This window comes from Bos indicus, chromosome 4 (assembly GCF_029378745.1).
Source record: "Bos indicus isolate NIAB-ARS_2022 breed Sahiwal x Tharparkar chromosome 4, NIAB-ARS_B.indTharparkar_mat_pri_1.0, whole genome shotgun sequence".
NCBI classification, from domain to species: domain Eukaryota; kingdom Metazoa; phylum Chordata; class Mammalia; order Artiodactyla; family Bovidae; genus Bos; species Bos indicus.
Genome location: NC_091763.1, coordinates 76862911 through 76885631, shown reverse-complemented (window position 1 = coordinate 76885631; position 22721 = coordinate 76862911). Strand labels below are relative to the sequence as shown.

At 60.4% G+C, this 22721-nt stretch overlaps 2 protein-coding genes across 9 annotated transcripts in view; one reads left to right on the top strand and one right to left on the bottom strand.

The window, feature by feature from the left end:
* Nucleotides 1-9707, top strand: part of CCM2 (CCM2 scaffold protein) — a 53494-nt gene extending 43787 nt beyond the window's left edge. For 7 of the 8 annotated variants that reach the window (XM_019958918.2, XM_019958916.2, XM_019958915.2 and 4 more), the window contains 7 exons: nt 179-362; nt 4501-4637; nt 5460-5595; nt 6870-6927; nt 7253-7391; nt 8061-8199; nt 9193-9707. In XM_019958918.2, coding sequence (XP_019814477.1) covers nt 179-362; nt 4501-4637; nt 5460-5595; nt 6870-6927; nt 7253-7391; nt 8061-8199; nt 9193-9473 — 1074 coding nt within the window. In that variant the 3' untranslated portion in view covers nt 9474-9707. The remainder of the gene's footprint in view (nt 1-178; nt 363-4500; nt 4638-5459; nt 5596-6869; nt 6928-7252; nt 7392-8060; nt 8200-9192) is intronic. The other variant, XM_070787996.1, reaches the window with a different exon arrangement.
* Nucleotides 9708-11130: 1423 nt separating this feature from the next.
* Nucleotides 11131-22122, bottom strand: NACAD (NAC alpha domain containing). Its single transcript, XM_070787994.1, has 8 exons — nt 21887-22122; nt 12711-19775; nt 12463-12575; nt 12307-12381; nt 11771-11917; nt 11544-11693; nt 11310-11432; nt 11131-11212 (listed from the first exon to the last, which is right to left on the bottom strand). The coding sequence occupies exons 1-8, from the start codon at nt 21951-21953 to the stop codon at nt 11198-11200; spliced, it is 7755 nt and encodes a 2584-aa protein (XP_070644095.1). The 5' UTR covers nt 21954-22122; the 3' UTR covers nt 11131-11197.
* Between the last annotated feature and the right edge of the window lie 599 nt (nt 22123-22721).

Here is a 22721-nt window from a genome sequence, read left to right as displayed (position 1 = left end):
CCAGAAGAATTCTCCATGTGGTTTGAACACAGCAGTATCCCGGGAGCAAGCATGGGAGTGGCACCCTGCTTGTCAGCGTTGGCTATGTGGGTTGCGTGCGCCACACATGGTGCAGGGTCCTAGGGGAGCCCGTGGCCCTGTGTTCCCTGTGTTTCTGATGCAGTGTGGTTCCTTCCAGAGAGCCCACCAGCTCCCCGGACACCTGACCCAGGAGCATGACGCTGTGATCAGTCTGTCTGCCTACAACGTCAAGCTGGCCTGGAGGGACGGGGAGGACACCATCCTCAGGGTCCCCATCCATGACATTGCCGCTGTGTCCTATGTGCGAGATGACGCCTCACACCTGGTGGTCCTGAAGACAGGTATGACCGGGGGCGGGGTCAGGAGGGTCCTTGCCAGAAGCAGCCCCCACCTCTGTCCTGAGGCGTGCATTGTAGATTTCATGGCACTCTGGAGACAAGTTTTCTACAATGTTGGGTCAGCCAATTGCTGCCCGCTGTGCCTGGGAACTAGCCCTCTCTCCAGAGCAGGGCAGTGACCCAGGAGGCTGTGGTCTCTGGGTCCTGAGCTCAGCCACTGTCACTCGGTGCAGCCCCCTTTGGGGATGCTAGAGTGGCCTCTGGCACCCAGGCCTAGTAGACACCCTGGGCGCAGGCAGCTCCAGAGGCTGAGGGTGGGGCCTTAGCTCAGCCTAATCAACATTCAGGCCCTCCTTTGGCCACACAGCCTTCCCAGTGCTGGCAGTGCAGGGAGGAGACCCGACCAGCAAGGAGCTCTTGGTCTGTGAGACGCTCTGAGCATGTCCTTGTAGGAGAACCCGAGAGCCATCAGTCCCCGTCACCCAGCCCACTCCCCTCGCCTGATGAGGATACAGTACCACCTTACTTGGCACTTCCTGACAAGCTGTCTGTCGGGGTCTAGAACCTCTGCCCCGGCATTAGTCCCTGAGAAGTGAGGAGAGAAATCACGGTTCACTCATGCCATGCCCTTCCCAGGTGGGTTCTCAGGTTGTCACTGTAGCATGGACGCCATCCCTGGGCTCCTTTAGGCACTGGCAATGGCTGGGTTGCACCCAGGAGTTGTTCATTTTCAGGGGGCTGGTGGCGGTGTATGAGGGTGGCCAGCTGGATCAGCCTGGGCCACACACTGCTTTGGCCAGTGCAGAGGGAAGGTTGTGTTTCTGCTTGAGGTAGGTAGTCCACAGGGATCTGAGGGCTTATAAGAGCCAGGGCCCCGAGGAGCTTTCTCATTACTGACCCCTTGAGCTTCAAGGAAGTTCGTATTAAAGGGCCTGTGAATCTGGTGGGGATGCGGCAGGCCACCGGCACAGGTAATGGGAAGGTTTTTTGAAGGTGGCTGCTGGAGTGTATCATAGTCCCTTGACTTTGTATGGCTGTGGCTTAGTGTCCCCCGCAGAGTCACACACACACACACCACACGTACTCACTGCACATACTTGGTGCACCCATCCACACACACTCATTCACATGCACTCACGTGCTCAGGTCCCACACACACTCACAAATGCTCACTTGTTCACACACACACACACACACACTCCTATCATACTGCACTTGAGCACGGTCCCCTCTGCTCTGCTTATTCTTCATTTCCCTTCATTGTGTTCAGTAGTGTTGTTGTTGTTGCTCAGTCTCCAAGTTATGTCCGACTCTTTGCAGCCACATGAACTGCAGCACGCCAGGCTTCTCTGTCCATCACTATCTCCCTGAGTTTCCTCAGACTCGTGTCCTTTGACTCAGTGATGCCATCCAATCATCTCATCCTCTGTCACCCCTTTTCCTCTTGCCTTCTATTATTCCCAGCATCACTGTCTTTTCCAGTGAGTCAGTTCTTCACATCAGGTGACTAAAGTATTGGAGCTTCACCTTCAGCACCAGTCCTTCCAATGAATACTCAGGACTGATTTCCTTTAGGATTGACTGGTTTGATCTCCTTGCAGTCCAAGGGACTCTCAAGAGTCTCCTCTAGCACCACAGTTCAAAAGTGTCAGTTCTTTGGCATTCAGCCTTCTTTATGGTCCAACTCTCACATCCATACATGACTACTGGAAAAACCATAGTTTTGACTATTTCAGGCCTTTGTCATTAAAGTGGTGTCTCTACTTTTTAAAACACTGTCTAGGTTTGACAGCTATTCTTCCAAGGAGCAAGTGTCTGTTAATGCAGGCATTATTTTGAACAACACAAAGCTGCCAATTTTTAACCATTTTAATCTAAAAAAAAAAATGCAATTTAATGTGGCTCAAACTAGTAGAAAGCATGTGGCATGAATGATCTTGTTGAGTCTCCACAAGAAACCTGTAAGGAGGATTCTGTTTCCTTCCACCTTTACCGGTGGACTCACTGGGAGCAGGTGGGTTGGGTGACTTGGCAGGGTCCCGGTTGTTAGATGGTGGCTGATTGGTTGAGGTACTGTGTAACTGCTTCCACCAGTGCTGCGAAGCACTGTGGTGACTGCTGTTCCCTGCGTGGGGACTGTCCCTGCAGGAGGCCCGTGGTATGGGGCCTCCCTGGGGACCAAGTAGTGAGGTGAGTGCTTCTGGCTGGGGGCCTCAGGCCTTAGGGCTGGTGGGAGGGGAGCTAACCCCTGGGTTTCTTGTGTCCAGAACATGTGTCAGTGTTATTTGTAGAACACATTGTCTGGAAAATGAGTAACCGATTTTCTAAGAGACAGAATGAACACCACAGGAGAAGCTTTCCAAAAAGAGATGAAAACCAGGACCCCCCAGGGTTTGAGAGCTTTCCAGTTAAAAGGAGAGTGAATTCCATTCTGTGTTCTGGAGGGCCTCCTCATTTTAGTGGCTCTTCCTGAGGGAAGTCGCCAGCCCCAGGGGCCTCCCGGTCTCCCAGAGGCACCTGTCACAGCGAGTGGCTGTGTGTGAGGTGATGCACGTGGCTGTCCTCAGCACTGGCACTGGCAGTGGTAGCTAACACTTACTAAGTGCCTCCTACATAGGGGCCTGTCTTTTATGCCTCCCCTGGCCTGGGCTGTGCTGGCCTTGGGGACAATGTTGTGTCGGGGGTCAGGGTCAGGTCTGGCTGCAGGAGGCTCTGTGTGGCAAGCATGGCTTGTGGAGATGTCTCATTAAGGGGTGTTTCTGTGGACATAGGAAAGTGGGCAGTGGATCTGAACCAGGACCTGTGGGGACAGCCTGTGGGACTGGGGATGAATGCTGCTGGGCGATTAGAAGTAGGCTCACTGTGCGTGGCTTCAGAGCCACACACTTGCTTCCTTGGGAGCAGCCACGGCTGTGAGCCATAAAGCTATTTAAAATGTCCTAGAACACCTTGCCAGCATGGTCAGTGTAGCAGTCACTAGTGAGCAGTCTCACAGTATTCTTTGTCCTGATTCTCAAACCCTGTGGGGGCTTTTCGTTTGGGGCACAGCTCAGCGCCTGTGGCCCATGGCTGTGGGATGGTACTGCTGCTGCTGCTGCTAAGTCGCTTCAGTCATGTCTGACTCTCTGCGACCCCATAGACGGCAGCCCACCAGGCTCCCCCGTCCCTAGGATTCTCCAGGCAAGAACACTGGAGTGGGTTGCCATTTCCTTCTCCAATGCATCAAAGTGAAAAGTGAAAGTGAAGTCGCTCAGTCGTGTCCAACTCTTAGTGACCCCATGGACTGCAGCCTACCAGGTTCCTCTGTCCATGGGGTTTTCCAGGCAAGAGTACTGGAGTGGGTTGCCATTGCCTTCTCCGGTGAGATGGTACAGTCATGTTCTAACAGTGAGATTCATGGGGCTCAGCCTCCACATGGGGTACCACCAGCCTTGCCCTACAGAGCCCTGGTCTTTGCCAGCCCATACACCCAGAGTCTGGCTGTTCCTAGCTGGGGTCCTCTCTCTCAGCACTGTCTGAGCTATGGGTGGTCTTCCTGCTGGGCTGGGCTTGCCCTGAGATATCCTGGCATCAGGGGAGCTCCAGCCTTCCCTGGCACTTCCTGCTCCCGGGTGTGTCTCCGTGGATGTGCCTGGAGCCCTGGGCCACAGCCCCCACTTCCTGCCTCAGGAATCCCCCACACGTCCTACCAGACCTTGTGTGTGAGGAGGCAGTGTGTAGTGTTAACGAATAGGTGGGTGCTCTCATGGCTAGATCCCAACCTGGGCTCTGCCTCTCATGCACCCTCAGACCCAGCCCTCTGCCCCCTCTGCCTCAGTTTCCTCATCTCCTGTCAGGATTGTGTCTTAAGACTGTCAGTAGAACTCTGTGAATACCTTCTTTTGTGAAGATCAGAAGCAGCTAAATATTCGCAGTTTCAGTCTGAGATATTCACTCTGTCTTTGGCAGAGAAGCTAGACAGTCATGTTAAGGTGGTGGTTTTGAGTGGGCAGTGGCAGGGAAGGGTGCTCTTGTGAAGGGAAGATGAGGGCGGGGGCTTGCCTGGTTCGATCTGTCCCCACCTAAGTCAGGTAGGGGCTGCCCAGAGCCTGCCGTTGAGCTCCCACATGGGCCCTAACCTGCCATGGTGTTGATTTCCCAGCCCAGGACCCTGGCATCTCCCCCAGCCAGAGTTTGTGTGCAGAAAGTTCCCGAGGCCTCACCACAGGCTCCCTGTCGGAGAGTGGAGTGGGGCCTGTGGAGGCATGCTGCCTGGTGATCCTGGCCGCGGAGAGCAAGGTGAGCAGGGTTGGCACCTAGGACCCAGGGCCTGCCCATCCCCACCCATATCCTGACTCAGCCCCACCAATAGCTTGACCAGGCTCTACCCATTCTAGCCCAAGCCCTGCCCACCACCTGACCCAGGTCCCACTGAGTCCCAGTCTGATATCTCCATGCTGGTTCCTTCTTCTCTTGGTTGGCACCCCCCTTTCCCTCCCCCATGTGGGGGCTGTTGTTTTCACACCAAGCTGTGACATTGGGGAAGACTCTGGGGGAGTGGCTTGAGCCCACCATAGAGCTGCCAGCCTCAGGGAGCCCCTTGATTGCCTTCTGTTTAATTTTCACGCCTTTAGTAAGACCAAAACACGGATGGTGGTCTTGGCAGCCTCTGATCAGTATCCCTCCTCCTCATCTCTGCCCACCTTCCACCTGAGTAGTTCTTCCTTCTGGGGCCGCCTCCTTGGCTTGTCCCCACTGGGAGCTCCTCCAGATGTTGTCCCCTGTCTCGGGGGAAGAGCCTTCCCAGATGGGACTTGCGTTGACAGCATACGTGTCAGAATGCTGTCCATGTGAACTGGCTCAGGTGCTGTCTGCTCTCTGCCCTTTTCCTGAGGCTGGCACGAGTGCTGAGATGGCTGTGGGTGGAAGAGCAGTGGAGGAGGAGGGCCAGAGGTGACGCTCCTGCGGGTCCGGAGAGCCTCCTGGGTGTGGCTGGCATCCTCGCGGCCCTAGTGGGCAGTGGGAGACAGTGGGCCCTGGTTCTAGGTGTTCGTTCTGCAAGTGAGGTGTCGGATGCCTAGGAAGTGACCTGGAAGGCTCAGCCTTGTCCTCAATTGGCAGGTCGCCGCGGAAGAGCTGTGCTCCCTGCTTGGCCAGGTCTTCCAGATCGTGTACACGGAGTCCACCATTGACTTCCTGGACAGAGCCATATTTGATGGGGCCTCGACACCCACCCACCACCTATCCCTTCACAGTGGTACGTGAGCAGCTGAGCTCCCTCTCCCCTTCCCACCAGGGCTTTGCTGCAAGCTCCTGGCAGAATAGCACCTGGGTGGCCACCATCCAGGGCGGACTTTGAGTCAACACCCTTCGTTTCCAGACTTCACTGTTCACGTGTTCCCCCCAGCTCCCTCCTTTAGGCCCCCTGGTGGCTTCCTGCGTAACTCTGGGGGCCAAGAACACTTACTCTGGAACCACAGGTGGCTAAAGTCACTGTACCAAACTTAGAAGTGAGGCCCCACCATGGGTGTGGGGCCCCTTCCCAGGTGCAGGCTGCCCAGGGCAGGGTGGGGGCGGCGGCAGGAAGAGCAAAGAGCCCAAAAGCAATGCAGGGGGACTGGCGCTCGGAGCTAGAGGACTGTTCTGGGAATTGTAAGCTCACAGCACACTTAGTTTACACGTAGCCCACTGAAGCTCAGTCTTCTAAACACCGGAGCATCTACTTTTCAAATAAATAGTTTACTGAGGATCTGTGGCTTCTGTCAGTCAGGGGAACAGGAAGAAAGATATTGGAGACAGCTCAGCGGTGGCCTCCAGGGCTGGAGGCCCCTGGTCTCTCTTTGGAGAGGAGTCCAGCCCCACTCCCTTCACTGCAACTCACACATCCTGTGAACAGCGCAGAACCCTCTGCGTGTAAACACGAAGCTGCAGGGGCTCTCTGAGAAAGGGCTGGTTCCCTGGCTGCGTCCTCGTGTCGCTGTTTGTGCTGGAGCTGCTTGCAGCCCCACAAAGATAGCCTGGTGAGGCTGGTAGTCTGTCCTCATGGGCAGGTGGGAAGGTTGAGGCCCCAGTGGGCAGCAGGTGGTTTATTGAGCTATATTTAAACATTCAGCTTTAGTGTGATTGCTTTGGCCCTTGCGTTTGTTTGTTTTTATAATAAACTGTTTTACTAAAAGATACACACAAATCGAAAGTGTACAGCTGAATGAGTTTTCACAAAGTAGACATAGGGATGTTCACTGTCTGCTGATGAAGCTTCTCTCGTTCTGGCCACTGGGGAGCCTGCTTCAGCCCCACCACTTGGCACATCTTCTGGGGACCAGAGCATCGTCCTGGCTCCTGTCCAGACCCACGGCAGGTGGTGCATCTCAGGAGAAGAAGGTGTGGGTGCAGCCCAAAGGGTGCACCCCAGGGGTCTGGGCGGCTCCCCACCACCAGGGCTCGGCCTCTTCTGCTTAGCATCTGAATACTGGGCTCAGGGCCCCCTCCCTCAGATAACCAGAAGCTTCTGTGTTCTGCATTTCCACACAGATGACTCTTCCACAAAGGTGGACATGAAGGAGCCATATGAGACGGAAGCCAGCACTTTGTGAGTACCCCCACCTGGGTCTCAGCGCTGCCCACGCAGCTGCATGGCCCCACCTTCCTTCCCCAGTTTCAGGAGTCTTCCAGTGAATGGGCTCCTCCGGGTCACACTAGTGATGTCACTGCTCCACTGAGACCCTGCTAGGCTGCTGGCCCCTTCTGGGTCCTTCCCTGCACATGTCCTTCTCTGTCTTTGCCCGAGCACCTCCTCCATGACAGGCCTCCTCTTTGTTTCAGCCCCTGGCTCTCACTGAATCCCGGGGGGTGAGGGTGAGGCCTGGGGCAGGGCTAGGGGGCCGCCCACCCATGACTTGGCTTGCGCCTTGCAGCTCCTTCCCCGAGTGTGCACATGCAGGCGGCGTCTCGCCCTTGTCCTTCTGCATGCAGACGGCACCCCACGCCAAGACGGTCAGCGAGAGTGAGCTGAGTGCCACGGCTGCGGAGCTTCTGCAGGACTACATGCTCACGGTACGCCGCCTGCCACTCGCCCACCAAGGTCAGAAGACGCTGGCCCCGCCAGCAGGCCTGTGTGCAGTGCCTTCAGGCTAGGAGCTCCCTGGAAGAGATGGGAGGAAGGCTTGCTTCCCCGTGGGTGGAGCTGGGGGGAGCGTGGATGCCTTGCTTACAACTGGGCCTTGAAGTCTTTCCTACCAGGTCAGTTTTTGGAAAGAGCGCGAGGTGACCAAGGCCTGAGCTTGGGGCTGCTCTGGCCTCTGGGGCTGAACCACAGACCTGTCTCTGGGTCCCTGGTGGTGAATGGTAGCATGGGGTGCTACCATGGAAGGGCCAGATGGGCCTTGTTATTGCTCAGCAGACTTTTCCCCTGTCCCTCGACTTCACGTCATTAAAAACTTGGTCAGTACACCGAATATCACTCTGGGCTCTGTGTACAATTCGGTGGCTCCTGGCAGTGGTGTCAGACATGCAGCCTCCACCCAGCCACCTGGTGGCCAGCCAGGTGGCAGGTTAAAGCAGATGGTGTAGGCTGGTCTCCGAGGCACTCTCTGCTGGTGTGGGGACCTCGGGGCTGGTGTGGGGTTCTCCCTCCTGCTGGCCCTCCTGCAGGGGTCAGGCTGGGTGTGGGCAGGGTGGAGGCATCGCCAGTCACCTCCCCATGCGGTCCCGCTCTCTCGGCAGCTGCGCACCAAGCTGTCGTCGCAGGAGATCCAGCAGTTTGCAGCGCTGCTGCACGAATACCGTGACGGCGCCTCGGTGCACGAGTTCTGCATCAACCTGCGGCAGCTCTATGGGGACAGCCGCAAGTTCCTGCTGCTCGGTGAGCGCGGGGTGGGTGGGCTCCCTTAGGGGTGGAGGCCAGCCAGCCAGCAAGCCAAGTGGTTCTTCCAATGGCGCTTCCCAGTGGCTCTGGGGACCCTGCCCCCAGGGAAGCAGGAGGGGCCCCTTGGGAGCCAGACTCGGGGTGAGGTGGCCACTGTACTGCCCGGTAAGGGCTGAGGGAGGCTCTTCAGAGGAAGTTGGTGCAGGGACAGGTTTGGAGGAGTGGGCAGGAACTTGCTGGGCGGAGGAGTGATGACACCATTCCCAGGGAAAAGCAGCTTTAGCTGAGGCCCCGAGAGCAGAGCCTGCAGAGTCAGCAGGGCGGCCGGGTACTCAGTGCCTGCCACAGCCAGCCAGACACAGCCCTGGATGTGTGTCCACATGCACAAGCACAGTGGAGCGACTGCTTTCCCTGTGCTGATCCCAGAGAACATGGCTGGTGGAGGCTCCCAGGTCCTGGGCTCTGCCCCCGACAATCCAAGGAGGGTGCTATGCTGATGGGGTGGGGTGGAGGTGAAGGGTCAAGTGCAGACCTGCATCCAGTCTGATCTCTTGCTGACCCCACAGGCCCCTTGGAGTCAGCCAACAGCTAAGCCTGGGGTCCAGGGCCTGTTTCATATTGTTCTCACATCAGAGTAGGTGTTGTCACACCTACTTTCCAGGAAGTAGGTGGTCACTTGGGAGCTGGGCAGTGGGGCCTGGTGCTTGGAGCCCTGTGTCAGCCTCCCCTGCACCCTCTCATCTCCTGTGTTTGGAAGCCTGTGAAGTGGGGCTTTCCTGAGGACCAAGGGCAGTGATGTAAGAGTGTGGCTTCTGGCCTGCACCAGCCCTGTTGCCAAGGCAGGGCCAGTCCACAGCACCTGTCAGGACTGGGGCAGACACATGGTGTGGGTGGGGTGGGTTTATCCAGGCCATGGGCCCCCTGGGACAGGCACATGTGTGCTTTCAGCAAGAGGCTTGGCTCAGGGTCACGTGGGCCATGTGTCTGCAGGTCTGCGGCCTTTCATCCCTGAGAAAGACAGCCAGCACTTCGAGAACTTCTTGGAGACCATTGGGGTGAAGGATGGCCGTGGGATCATCACGGACAGCTTCGGCAGGTACCGCCGGGCCACAAGCTCCACCTCCACCTCCACCTCCAACGGGAACAGGGCCGCGGGCAGCTCTGACGACCAGTCCGTGCCCTCAGAGGGGGATGAGTGGGACCGCATGATCTCGGACATCAGCAATGACATCGAGGCGCTGGGTTGCAGCATGGATCAGGACTCGGCCTGATGGTGCCCGGGCCCCTGCCAGTCGCCCTCCTGGGCCCCGGACATAGGTGGCTCTACTGTGAAGGAGGCACCCCCGTGCTGGGGCAGAAAGTCAAGCCGCACCCACCTGCATGCCACCCTGCCTCGGGAGGGGGTCCTGTCAGCCAGACCCTGGACAGCTGTCATTTTGCACACGACGTTTCTATTGAAACTCTCAGAGACCTTAAAAGAAGTTTACTGCAATGTGAATAATTTATCTCTGGTTGCCATTGTGTTTCTGCTCCAGTGGGACAAGAGCTGGGGACTCCACTCTGGCCTCTGTCTCAGACCCACATGCCCTGGCTGGGCACAGTGGACTGAGCACCTGTGCCCGACACCTACAGGGAGGGCCTGATTGGGGTTTGTGGACACAGGGCAGGGAGCAGGTGTCTTGAGCACACGTGGACATGAGCACTGGGCTCTCGGAGGGGCTCGCTGTCCTCTAGCCCTTCACCTGAGCCCATGACCTCAGGCCACATTCACCGTCAGGGTGGTTCACAGCAAACCTGCACACCACGCCTTTACCAGAAGTGCCATCCCCACCCTGAGAGCATAGCATCTTGGAGCCCAGGGTCCCTGTCATCAGGGAGGCCAGTGGGGGCCAGTCAAACCCTGTGGCCTTGGTCCCCCCTGGGTGGGGCCCCTCCTGTGCCCTTGGGACGTGGGGAGGCCATGGGGGTGACCTCAGGGCCATCTCCCTGGAGGCTGGGGCCTGGGCACTGCAGTGCAGGTGCGGGGAGGCCCAGCTCTGGGACTCCTTCCTCACCCCCAAGATACCGCACCTCGAGGCTCCTGACTGCATATGCAAGAAGCCCCGGTGGGCCCCCGGGAGGGAGGGCAGAGATGTGGGCTCGCTGTCCAGCTCTGTGGGAACCAGGCAGGGGTCTGCAGTCCCCTAGGCTCCCTCCCTGCTGACAAGGGGCAGGACTGGAGGAGAGATCTCAAACCTCATTCTGGCCCTGGCGGACCAGGTGCTGGTTGTGGGCCTGGGCTGGGCAGAGCTAAGGGAGACAGTTGGTAGATGCCGTCTCTAGGTGAGTGTGTGAATTAACCTGCCCTGGAAGCATCTGGAACAGCTAAAGATAGCCACGTGGGCCAGGGGCCATCCCTTCCATAGCCCACCCTGTGCTTGTGAACAGTGGGGACCTTGTGTCCCCTGAGCCTTCTGTGATGGTCAGGAACTGCTCCTCTTCTCCAGGGGCTCCACCCACACATGGTCCTGCACTCAGTGGTCTCCCTCTTTTGTCCTGGGACGTCACCCCCACCCTGCGGCTCCCTGGACTTTGTAGGAGAGAGAGGACAGGGAGAGGTGGTGACTCCTAGAGTTGGGCCACAGCGGGGGGCCAGGAACTTCGGGAGATTAAGTGCTGCTCACCTTAGCAGACACTACTTCCCACAGCTCTTCCAGCTTGGGGGCCCCTGCATCTGGGGAGTTCCTTCCAGAAACTGCCATTCCCAGGCCCATGATTTGGGCCACAGCCAAGTGACTGGACTGCCCACAATCCCTGGGCAAGGTGGATTCCCTGGGACGTGGGGGAGGGACCACCACCCTCCTTAGGACCTGTGTGGCTTCAGGAAGTGTCTGCACACCTCCTGCAATCCGTTTAGCCAGAGCCTGCGCTGGAGGAGCAGAGAGGCGATGAAGGGACACCACTTTATTGAGCAGCAGAGCTAGGGGGCAGGGGTGGAGCCGGGTCTGGTCAGCAACTACATTGTCAGCTCCTGTGAGAATTGTAGAAGGAGAGGGTCATGTTGAGGGACATGGCAGTCCCTGGCATGAGACAGCAGCAGGGCATTTGCGAAGGGGCCAGCCACTCACCATGATGGCGTTGACGATGTCACTCTGGTTGTCCCTCAGGGCCCGCACAGCCTTGGCCCTTGACACGTTGGCCTGCGCCATCACCAGCTCAATGTCCCGCAGCTCCAGTCCTGCCTCATCCACCTGGAGCGGGATATGCAGGGAGGTGCTGGAATGGCCCCCTCCCCCAGTGAGAGGCCCCCAGGCAAAACTGCTCCCCTCCACAAGACTGAGCTGTGGGCCCGTTGGCCTCACCTCCTCCTCGTCTTCCTCCTCCTCCTCCTCCTCGCACTCGGGTCTCACCCTCGGCCCAGGTGCTGACTCGGGCACCAGGGCGGAGGGCTCCGAGGGCACTTTGAACTTCTCAGCCGCAGCTCTGTGCACCTGCTGCGACAGGTCCTCGATCTGCAGTACAGAGGTCAGCTGTCAGCTGAGCCCACGCCCCAGACCCCCTCCCCGCGCCCGTGGCCAGCCGCTCAGACCTTGGCCTCGCCGAAGACCACGTAGGTGTCTGAGGCTGGGCTCTTAAAGACATCGGGCTTGGCAATGACAAAGAGGATGTTCTTGGACTTCTGGATGGTGATCCTGGTGACCCCCTGGATCTGTCGTAAGCCCAGCTTGGACATCGCCTGGAAGCACAATGGTCTCAGACCTGGGCATGGGCCCCAAAGTTCCCAGTCGGGTTGGGGGAGAGGAGCAAGTCCAGGGGAAACGCCAGGGACACAAGGGTTTCCGCCACCCACCCTCTGTGGAGCCTCCCAGGTGGCTCCCCATGTGAGCAAATAGGACGTCGGACTCAGGCTGTGTCTGTTTGAACTGACAGCCCGGCCCCAGTTACTTCACCCAAGGCATCCAGTTACTCCCTTTATCCCAGGGCCCCCATCGATGGGATTCATAAGCTGTGGGGTGGGAAAGGGTCCCCTTATGCTGCCAGCCCCACTCTTGGGGTGGCTGGGGTTGTCTGGCCAGCCTGGCCCCTCCTGGAGGGAGCAGAGTCCCAGCTGGGTGCCCAGCACACCTTTCGGGCCTTCTTCTCACTGCGACTCTGCTTGGCTTTGGCAACCGTCTCCTCGCTCCCGCTGCCGGCTGGTGCCTGGAGAAGAAAGGGGGTCTGAGCACCCGAGGGCAGGGCACGGAGTCCTCCCCTGGGCTCACAACCTGGCTTTTTGGGCACCTGGGCTGGGCACTGTGCAGTCTGTGGTCCTGGGAGGTCCTGCTCCTCCAGCTCAGCTGACGACTCCCCGTGGCTGTCCGAGTGCTGGCCGGAGCCCAGAGCGCGGGGTGAGTCTGAGGAAGGGGAGTATGAGGATGGCCTGCCCTTCTGGACAGGGGCACGGGGCGAGCAGCTCTGGCATCCCTGCCCAGCCCTCTGCCCCCTGGGTCCCTGGCTCAGGACAGTGCTGTCGCCTGCATCCCACTCACCTTCCTCCAAACTGTCACCGTCATCCTGCTGCTCGGTGGCTGGGAGCCCTCGAGGGCCGGCTGGGCTCCGGGGCCCAGAGCCAGGAGGCACTTGGCGAGGGGGCGAGAGCCTCGAGGCCGGGTCTTTGGCATGGGTACCCCTCTTGGGGGCTGCCTTGGGGCTGAGGAGGGTGGGGTGGGGTGGGAGGCTGACCTGCCCAGCCCCAGGGGGGTTTGTGATCCCTGAGGAGGCGGCCACCGCCCGCTGGGCTCTTGGCCGAGGTGGTGGGTGGCTCGGAGAACCCAGGGGCTCCGCGCCCTCCACCAAGTCTTCCCGGGGGCCCCGGCAAGGGCAGGGGGCAGGGGATGCCAGGGGGGTTGGGACTGCCTCCATGAGGATACCAGGAGCGGGGGGCTCAGGGCCCTGGATCCTGTCTTGGGGTGCACTGGGCAGGCCCCCTATGGGGCTTTCTGGAGGCTGCAGTGGGGAGGGGCCAAGGACTCCAAGTGCTGCCTGAGCCCGCTCTCCCTTGCCCGGGCCCAGCACAGGCTTTGGCTGCCTCAAGGGCAGTGGAGATGTTGGGGCAGGATCTTTGGCACAGTGCCCTCCCAGCCTGGGCACAGCTCTTGAAGGAGACTGTGAGCAGGAGCCCAGCCCAGCCTCTGAGCCCACAGCCATGGGAAGCCTGTGCCCAAGAGTGGCCCTTCCCTCCTCCACTGGGCTTGGGGGCCCCAACTGGCCAACCTCTAGGCTGGCAGTAGGACACACCCCTGGGCCATGAACCACTGGCTTTAGGGCCTCATGCCCCTGGTGCTCAACCCCCAGGGCCACCTTTGGGGGTGAGCTGGACTCAGCTCCATCACCCCCATGTGCACAGATATCATGACAGGCTTCCTGCTCAGGTGCCAAAATGCCCTCCGCTACTTCCTCCCCGCTGGAGTCAGGCTTTGGGGGACCTTGGGCGGCTGTGAAAGGCTTAGGTGTGTCTGGGATCTCTGTGGCAGGCTTGGAGGGGCCTGCATCTCCCTCCAAGGGTGTCCGAGCATCTGCAGGTAGGTCTGGGCCACCCAGATGTATCTGATCCAAGGCCAGAGAGTCTGATCCTCCAGTGTGGTCTGGGTCTCTTTCCTCAGGCGCTGGCCTCAGTCCCAGGGTCTTTCTTCCTTTCCTATGGGCTGCAGTGGTTGTGGGCTCTGTCTTTTGGGTACAGCCTGTGTCAGTCATCAGGGCTTGAGGGCTGGCACTGGTGGCAGATACTTGACTGGAGGGGAGACCTGCATCCTGCTGGGGCGGGAAGGCTATCAGCTCCTCTTCTTCTGAGTGGGGCTCCGGGCTGGCCTCGGAGGCTGATCCCTGGACCAAGGGGAGACCTGCATCCTGCAGGGGTGAGGAGGCTGTCAGCTCCTCTTCTGAGTGGGGCTCCAGGCTGGCCTCAGAGGCTGATCCCTGGACCAAGGGGAGACCTGTGTCCTGCAGGGGTGGGGAGGCTGTCAGCTCCTCTTCTGAGTGGGGCTCCGGGCTGGTCTCAGAGGCTGATCCCTGGACGAAGGGGAGACCTGCGTCCTGCAGGGGTGGTGAGGCTGTGAGATCTTCTGACTGGGGCTCAGGGCTGGCCTTGGACGCAGATCCCTGGACCAAGGGGAGACCTGCGTCCTGCAGAGTTGGCAATGCTGTCAGCTCCTCTTCTGACTGGGGCTCTGAGCTGGCCTCGGAGGCAGATCCCTGGACCAAGGGGAGACCCGCGTCCTTCAGGGGTGAGGAGGCTGTGAGATCTTCTTCTTCTGAGTGGGGCTCCGGGCTGGCCTTGAAGGCTGATCCCTGGACCAAGGGGAGACCTGCGTCCTGCAGGGGTGGGGAGGCTGTGAGATCTTCTTCTTCTGAGTGGGGCTCCGGGCTGGCCTCGAAGGCTGATCCCTGGACCAAGGGGAGACCTGCGTCCTGCAGGGGTGGGGAGGCTGTGAGATCTTCTTCTTCTGAGTGGGGCTCCGGGCTGGCCTCGAAGGCTGATCCCTGGACCAAGGGGAGACCCGCGTCCTTCAGGGGTGAGGAGGCTGTGAGATCTTCTTCTGACTGGGATTCAGGGCTGGCCTCGGAGGCAGATCCCTGGACCAAGGGGAGACCTGCGTCCTGCAGATGTGAAGATGCTGTCAGCTCCTCTTCTTCTGACTGGGGCTCTGAGCTGGCATCGGAGGCAGATCCCTGGACCAAGGGGAGACCAGCAACCTGCAGGGGTGGGGATGCTGTCACTTCTGACTGGAGCTCAGGGCTGGCCTTGGAGGCAGATCCCTGGACCAAGGGGAGACCTGCATCCTGCAGAGTTGGGGATGCTGTCAGCTCCTCTTCTGATTGGGGCTCTGAGCTGGCCTCGGAGGCAGATCCCTGGACCAAGGGGAGACCTGCGTCCTGCAGGGGTGGGGAGGCTGTCAGCTCCTCTTCTGAGTGGGGCTCTGAGCTGGCCTCAGATGCAGATCCCTGGACCAAGGGGAGACCTGCGTCCTGCAGAGTTGGGGAGGCTGTTAGCTCCTCTTCTTCTGACTGGGGCTCTGAGCTGGCCTCGGAGGCAGATCCCTGGACCAAGGGGAGACCTGCATCCTGCAGGGGTGGGGAGGCTGTCAGCTCCTCTTCTGATTGGGGCTCTGAGCTGGCCTCGGAGGCAGATCCCTGGACGAAGGGGAGACCTGCGTCCTGCAGGGGTGGGGAGGCTGTCAGCTCCTCTTCTGAGTGGGGCTCTGAGCTGGCCTCAGATGCAGATCCCTGGACCAAGGGGAGACCTGCGTCCTGCAGAGTTGGGGAGGCTGTCAGCTCCTCTTCTTCTGACTGGGGCTCTGAGCTGGCCTCGGAGGCAGATCCCTGGACCAAGGGGAGACCTGCATCCTGCAGGGGTGGGGAGGCTGTCAGCTCCTCTTCTTCTGACTGGGGCTCTGAGCTGGCATCGGAGGCAGATCCCTGGACCAAGGGGAGACCTGCATCCTGCAGGGGTGGGGAGGCTGTCAGCTCTTCTTCTGAGTGGGGCTCTGAGCTGGCCTCAGATGCAGATCCCTGGACCAAGGGGAGACCTGCGTCCTGCAGAGTTGGGGAGGCTGTCAGCTCCTCTTCTTCTGACTGGGGCTCTGAGCTGGCATCGGAGGCAGATCCCTGGACCAAGGGGAGACCTGCATCCTTCACGGGTGGGGAGGCTGTCAGGTCTTCTTCTTCTGACTGGGGCTCAGGGCTGACCTTAGATGCAGATCCCTGGACCAAGGGAAGTCCTGCGTCCTGCAGGGGTGGGGAGGCTGTCAGCTCCTCTTCTGACTGGGGCTCTGAGCTGGCATCGGAGGCAGATCCCTGGACCAAGGGGAGACCTGTGTCCTGCAGGGGTGGGGATGCTGTCACTTCTTCTGACTGGAGCTCAGGGCTGGCCTCGGAGGCAGATCCATGGACCAAGGGGAGACCTGCGTCCTGCAGATGCGAAGATGCTGTCAGCTCCTCTTCTTCTGACTGGGGCTCTGAGCTGGCATCGGAGGCAGATCCCTGGACCAAGGAGAAACCTGTGTCCTGCAGGTGCAAGGATGCTGTCAGCTCCTCTTCTTCTGACTGGGGCTCAGTGCTGGCCTCAGAAACAGATCCCTGGACCAAGGGGAGACCTGCGTCCTGCAGATGCGAAGATGCTGTCAGCTCCTCTTCTTCTGACTGGGGCTCTGAGCTGGCATCGGAGGCAGATCCCTGGACCAAGGGGAGACCTGTGTCCTGCAGGGGTGGGGATGCTGTCACTTCTTCTGACTGGAGCTCAGGGCTGGCCTCAGAGGCAGATCCATGGACCAAGGGGAGACCTGTGTCCTGCAGGGGTGGGGAGGCTGTCAGCTCCTCTTCTTCTGACTGGGGTTCAGGGCTGGCCTTGGAGGCAGATCCCTGGACCAAGTGGAGACCTGTGTCCTGCAGGGGTGAGGATGCTGTCACTTCTTCTTCTGACTGGAGCTCAGGGCTGGCCTTGGAGGCAGATCCCTGGACCAAGTGGAGACCTGTGTCCTGCAGGGGTAAGGATGCTGTCAGTTCCTCTTCTTCTGACTGGGGCTCAGGGCTGGCCTCAGAGGCAGGTCCATGGACCAAGGGAAGTCCTGCATCCTGCAGGGGCGGGGATGCTTTCAGATCTGACTGGTGGTCAGGGCTGGCCTCAGAAGCAGATCCTTGGACCAAGGGGAGACCTGCATCCTGCAGGGGTGGGGAGGCTGTGAGATCTTCTTCTGATTGGGGCTCAGGGCTGACCTCAGAGACAGATCCCTGGACCAAGCGGAGACCAGCATCCTGCAGGTGTAAGGATGCTCTTAGATCTTCTGACTGGGACTCAGGGCTGGCCTCAGAGACAGATCCCTGGACCAAGGGGAGATCTGTGTCCTGCAGGGGTGGGGAGGCTGTCAGATCCTCTTCTGACTGGGGCTCTGGGCTGGCCTCAGAGGCAGATCCCTGGACCAAGGGGAGACCTTCATCCTTCAGGGGTAAGGATGCTGTCAGATCTTCTGACTGGGGCTCTGGGCTGGCCTCAGAGGCAGATCCCTGGACCAAGGGGAGACTTTCATCTTTCAGGGGTAAGGATGCTGTTAGATCTTCTTCTGACTGAGGCTCAGGGCTGACCTCAGATGCAGATTCCTGGACCAAGGGGAGACCTGCATCCTGAGGGGTTGAGGATGCTGTCAGATCTTCTGACTGGGGCTCTGGGCTGGCCTCAGAGGCAGATCCCTGGACCAAGGGGAGACTTTCATCTTTCAGGGGTAAGGATGCTGTTAGATCTTCTTCTGACTGAGGCTCAGAGCTGACCTCAGATGCAGATTCCTGGACCAAGGGGAGACCTGCATCCTGAGGGGTTGAGGATGCTGTCAGATCTTCTTCTGACTGGGACTCCGGGCTAGCTTCAGAGGCAGATCCCTGGACCAAGGGGAGACCTGCATCCTGAGGGGTTGAGGATGCTGTCAGATCTTCTTCTGACTGGGACTCCGGGCTAGCTTCAGAGGCAGATCCCTGGACCAAGGGGAGACCTGCATCCTGAGGGGTTGAGGATGCTGTCAGATCTTCTTCTGACTGGGACTCCGGGCTAGCTTCAGAGGCAGATCCCTGGACCAAGGGGAGACCTGCATCCTGCGGGGTTGAGGATGCTGTCAGATCTTTTTCTTCTGACTGGAGCTCCGGGCTAGCTTCAGAGGCAGATCCCTGGACCAAAGGGAGACCTGCATCCTGCGGGGTTGAGGATGCTGTCAGATCTTCTTCTTCTGACTGGAGCTCCGGACTAGCTTCAGAGGCAGATCCCTGGACCAAGGGGAGACCTTCATCCTTCAGGGGTAAGGATGCTGTCAGATCTTCTTCTGACTGGGGCTCTGGGCTAGCTTCAGAGGCAGATCCCTGGACCAAGGGGAGCAGGTGTGAGGATGCTGTCAGCTCCTCTTCTTCCAGCTGGGGCTCAGGGCTGGTCTCGGAGGCAGATTCCTGGACCCAGGGGATACCTGCATCCTGAAAGGGTGGGAATGCTGCTGGGTCCACTTCTGGCTGGGGTTCAGGGCTGGTTGCAGCGGCAAACCCCTGGCCTGTGTCTTCCTTCAGGGTTTGTAGAGAGTTGAGGTCTGCTTCTCTCTTCAAAATCCAGGGCTCTGGGCCTAAAGTAGCAGTATCTCCCTCCTGCAGGGGCTGAGACATGATTGGGGCAACAGGTACTGGCCCCATGGTGGAGCCTGGCTCTTCTCCCTGGGCCTGAGGGCTCACCCCAGTGAGGTCCAGAGATTCCTGTGGAATGTGAGGGGCCATAGCAGAAGACACCTGGGCTGCAGCGGGACCCACCCTCATTATCTCGGAGATGGGTTCCTGATTCTTGGCAGCCTGGCCAGCCTCTCCCTTGGACACCCCAAGAGCGAGCTCTGGGCCCCAGGAGGCAGCCTCCCCGGGGCTGTCCTGGAGCAGTGTGGCGGGCTGTGCGTGGGGCTCTCCACTGTACAGCCTCTCATCATCCGCCCCCGTGTAGGATGCCGAGTCGGGGTCAGAGGAGGCAGCCGAGGTGTCATCCCGGAAGGCGAAGGCCTCATCCACGCCCTCAGTGATGGACAGGTCGGACAGTGACTGCAGGGAGGATGCGAATGTGCTATCATCCTCGCCCTCCCCGGCTAGGTCCCCTCTGGGGAGGGGGACCTCCTGCTCCTCTTCTTGCTCCTCCTCCTCCACTTCCTCCTCCTCGTGGGGCAGGGGTGTCACCTCCACCGCCTCCACCTGGAAGATCAGGCTGCCTTGGAAGGGCAGGAGGTAAGCAGGGATCATCGGGTCGTTGGCCAAGAAGTCCAGCTCGAAGAAGTGGCCCTCCTGGCCCCAGGAAGAGCTGCTGTCTGCTGAGAGGCTGGACTCGGGGGACGAGCTGTCCGGGGTCCCGGCAGGGGGCAGCTCCCTCTCATCGACCACAGATCCAGATGGAGAAAAGCCCCAGCCAGAGGGCACATCCAGCCCTTCGGCCAGGGCCTGCAGGCTCAGGGAGCAGGATGGGGATGAGGCCCAGCTGTCCCCATCTGCCGTGATGTACGAGCCAGTGGGCGAGGCTGGCGGCGAGTCCCCCAGCTCAGCCTGGGCATCCTGGGCGTCCCTGTGGGGCCCGGGGCCAGGGAGCAGGGTGGAGGCTGTCTTGGTGGGGGTGGAGGGAGGCGTGAAGTAGGAATCAGAGTCTGGGGCGGGGAAAGGCACAGGAGGGTCACCCTGAGAACAGAACTCGGGGGGTGGGTTCAAATTAGCATGCCCACCCTCCCAGTCCCTGAGCTCCGGCATGGTTGCCCTGGGCAATGGGGCTGCCTGGCATGTCTCCTCGCCCATGACAATCCGGGGCTCCAGGGAGGCTGGGAGAGGACCTTCAGTAGGCCGAACCTCAGCAGGCCCTGGACTGGGGCCGCCCTCTGCCTGGACTGTCCAGGCTGAGGGGGCGCGGCCCGGCCCTGCATCCCAGCTGGCTCCCTCAGGTGGGGGCCGGGCACCAGGCTTGCCGTGCAGGAACGTGAGAGCCAGGGTGCTGGGCCCAGATGTCAGGGCACAGTGCTCCAGCCGGTCCCCCTTAGGGGTGGTAGCCTCAGCTGCATCACAGGACAGATCTGTGGAGACAGAAGGGCGTGAGAAGGGCAGGCATCTTCCCTGAGAGGCAGCTCCCTGGCTGCAGCTGCCCCTCTCTCAGACAAGAATTGAGCACAGAAGTGGGGGCCCACGAGGGTGAGTGTCCGCTGAAAAGCGAGGTCAGGAGAAGGAAAGGGTATTGCTGTGCCTGAGGGATGATTTCCAAGAGTTCTTCCATGGCGAGCAGTTTGGGGTCTGGCTTTTCTCCAAGATGCTCGTTAAAGATGAGACCAGCTCCTGTCTCTTAGGACACTAACTTGCTGACTCCATGCACGTAATCTGTGCCGCCTCAGCCGGGCTTGCCAGGAAAGGTCTGCTCATGACCTCCTAGGTCAGTGGGCCCCCAGGGAGCAGGAAGCCTGCTCTCCACTCAGCTCTGGAACATTCCAGATCTCACACTTGCTGTGAAGTGGGAGTCTTGCTTCTCTGCCTCATCTCTCTCCTTTCTTTGCTGCCTACACCTGAGGACAACCTGTCAGGGTCTCACTGGGCTCCACTGCCCCACCCCTGTTTCTAGAGTTGGCACATGCAAGAGGGAAAGCAGGGGCCACGGTGTGCTGTCCTCAGGCAGGACATCCCAGCTCACTGCTGGCACGGTGATGGCCAATGGTGGAGCACACAGGGGCCCCGCCCTGCCCCATAAGCAGCTCTGAGGGGCTGTGGGCTCTTGGGACTCCGAGTGCATCCGACTGAGTTGCCAGCAGCAGCCACCCTCACAGAGCTGAGGCTCATTTGTGTGGGTCCCATGGCAGTGGATAGGGGCTGCCCAGCTCTGGCCATTTTCTCTGGAGGCTTCCACGTTCACCCATGACCACCCACAAGTACATCTCCTGTGCTTCAGCATTCTGTCTGCAAAGTGGAGGTGAAGCTTAGGGCAACCCCCTCCCCAGGCTCTGCCCATCTGCTGCAGCAGTGGCAGAACCCTGGGCCCTTGGGCCACACTGCTGGGGTGCTGGCGTGGCCAGAGGGTCCTGAGAAGGGGGTCCTTTGGGTCTATGGGAGTGTGATGAACACCTAAACCCTGGAGGTGGGTGTGGCTGGCGGGGCTGGGTGCTGGAGACCAGGCTCTTGGCATTGGCCTGGTAGGGTACCCCTGCGCACCCTCACTGGACTCCAGGACCCTGAGGCAGGCTGAGGGTGGGGTTGGGCGCCAAGAAGACAGAGGAAGGGAAGCCAAAGGTCAGAGATTTTTGTGCCTCATTCAAGGTTGTTAAACAGTTGGAGCAGAAACAGTCCCGACCCACTTTACTGAACCCAGAGGGAGGCCAGGCCCCTGGGCCCAGTATGGGTTTCATCGCCAGGGGACTTCTCACCCACAGCAAAGTGCCCTTGGCCCTCCCGGAGCCACACATGGCTGACCTCCTGCCCAGTGGCCATCCTGGCTGGTCTTCCTGGGCCTAAGGCAGATCCCCTCCAACGCTTGCTCCCTAAGTCTCTCCAAGGATTTGGGCTTGCACTACAGGGCTGATGCTCCTCAGGCCTTGCTCCCCCAGGGCCTCCCACCTTCCAGCCCTCGGGCTTCCCCAGGCTCCAGCTCCAGCCCTGTTCCTCCCTCCGAGCCAGAACCAGTCACCCGCCAGCCGCCAGCCGCTTGGAGGCAGCTCTCAAGCATAGGGGGGGTGGAGGGGGGTAGGGAGTGGGGAGGGCAGGCGCCCCTAGAATCTGCATCCCCAGTGGCTGGGGTGCAGGTGACAACCCACGCTGCAGGGGCCGTGAGGCCCATTGCCACCCCCCCCCCCACAATGGGGCGCGGCGGGGGACGCCCGCCCACCGGAGCCGGGAAGCTCACGCCTTCAAGTCGCTTTTGGCTCCCGGAGGACATCTAATCCACCCCGCCCTTCCCTGCGGTCCTAAGTAGGGGCCAGGGTTGGGCTACGTTGGGCGAGGACTGGGGACCAAGGAAGGGGACAGTGCGGGGATGGACAAGGGACGGGAACAGAGAGAGGGCGGGGAGGGGGTCGCGAAGAGAAAATGGGACGGAGCTGGTAGAGGGACAGGGTCGGAGAGGGAGAGGGGTAGAGACGAGAAGGGACGAAGAGAGGGGTTGGCAGAGACACACGCAAGCGGGAGGGAGAGCGCGCCGCGGCCTCACCTGTGCGGGGTCCCGGCCCGCCCGCCTCCGGCAGCAGCAGCTCGGCGCGGGCAGCCTCCCCGGGCATGGCCTGGCCGTACGCCCGTCCTTCCGTCCCCTGTCTGTCCGTGAGTCCGTCCCGCGGAGCCTGCGCGGCCACCGCCCCTCGGCCGGGGGGTGAAAGGGGTCAGTGGGTGACGTCAGCGCCGCCCCGCCCGCCCAGCGCCCCGAGTGAGCTAGTGAGCTTGCGCGGGCGCGCCAGGCACTGCGGTGTGCCGGGAGCGCAGAGGGTGGGACAGCCTCCCTCCCTCCCTCCCCATACCCCACCCCGACTGCACTCTTCTCCCGCGGTCCGCGGCCCCGCCTTTCCCGCAGCATCCCAGCCCTTGGGCCCCCTCCTCCCCTCCACTAACGGGAGAGGGGTTCAGGGCCAGTCGGAGGTATCACCCATTAGTCGGGTCGGGAAGAGGCAGAAGGTCGTCAGAATTCGGGGTGCGGGACCGGGGAGGGTGTTGGGGATTCTGGGGGACCGGCGCTTTGGGGGTGGCGGCGCCACAGGTCCCCTGCTCGAACACCCGGCTCCCAGCTGCCTGGGCAGGGGTCCTCATCCTAGCCCGGTGCCTCCATCCAAAAGGTGAGCTGGCGCCGCAGCTCTTCACTGATTGGTCGGTCCTCGCACGTCGGTCTCCGTGGCAACCGCCTCTTGGCTCTATGGTAACCAGAGCCGGCAGGCAGGAGCGCATCAGGGAAAGCAGCCCCAGCGGAGCCTCGGGTTGACTGGTCCCCGGGGTTCCCCGCAGCTCAGTGCTGTCCCATCCTTCAGCTCTTGGGCAATGGAAGGAAGATGGAGAAGCTT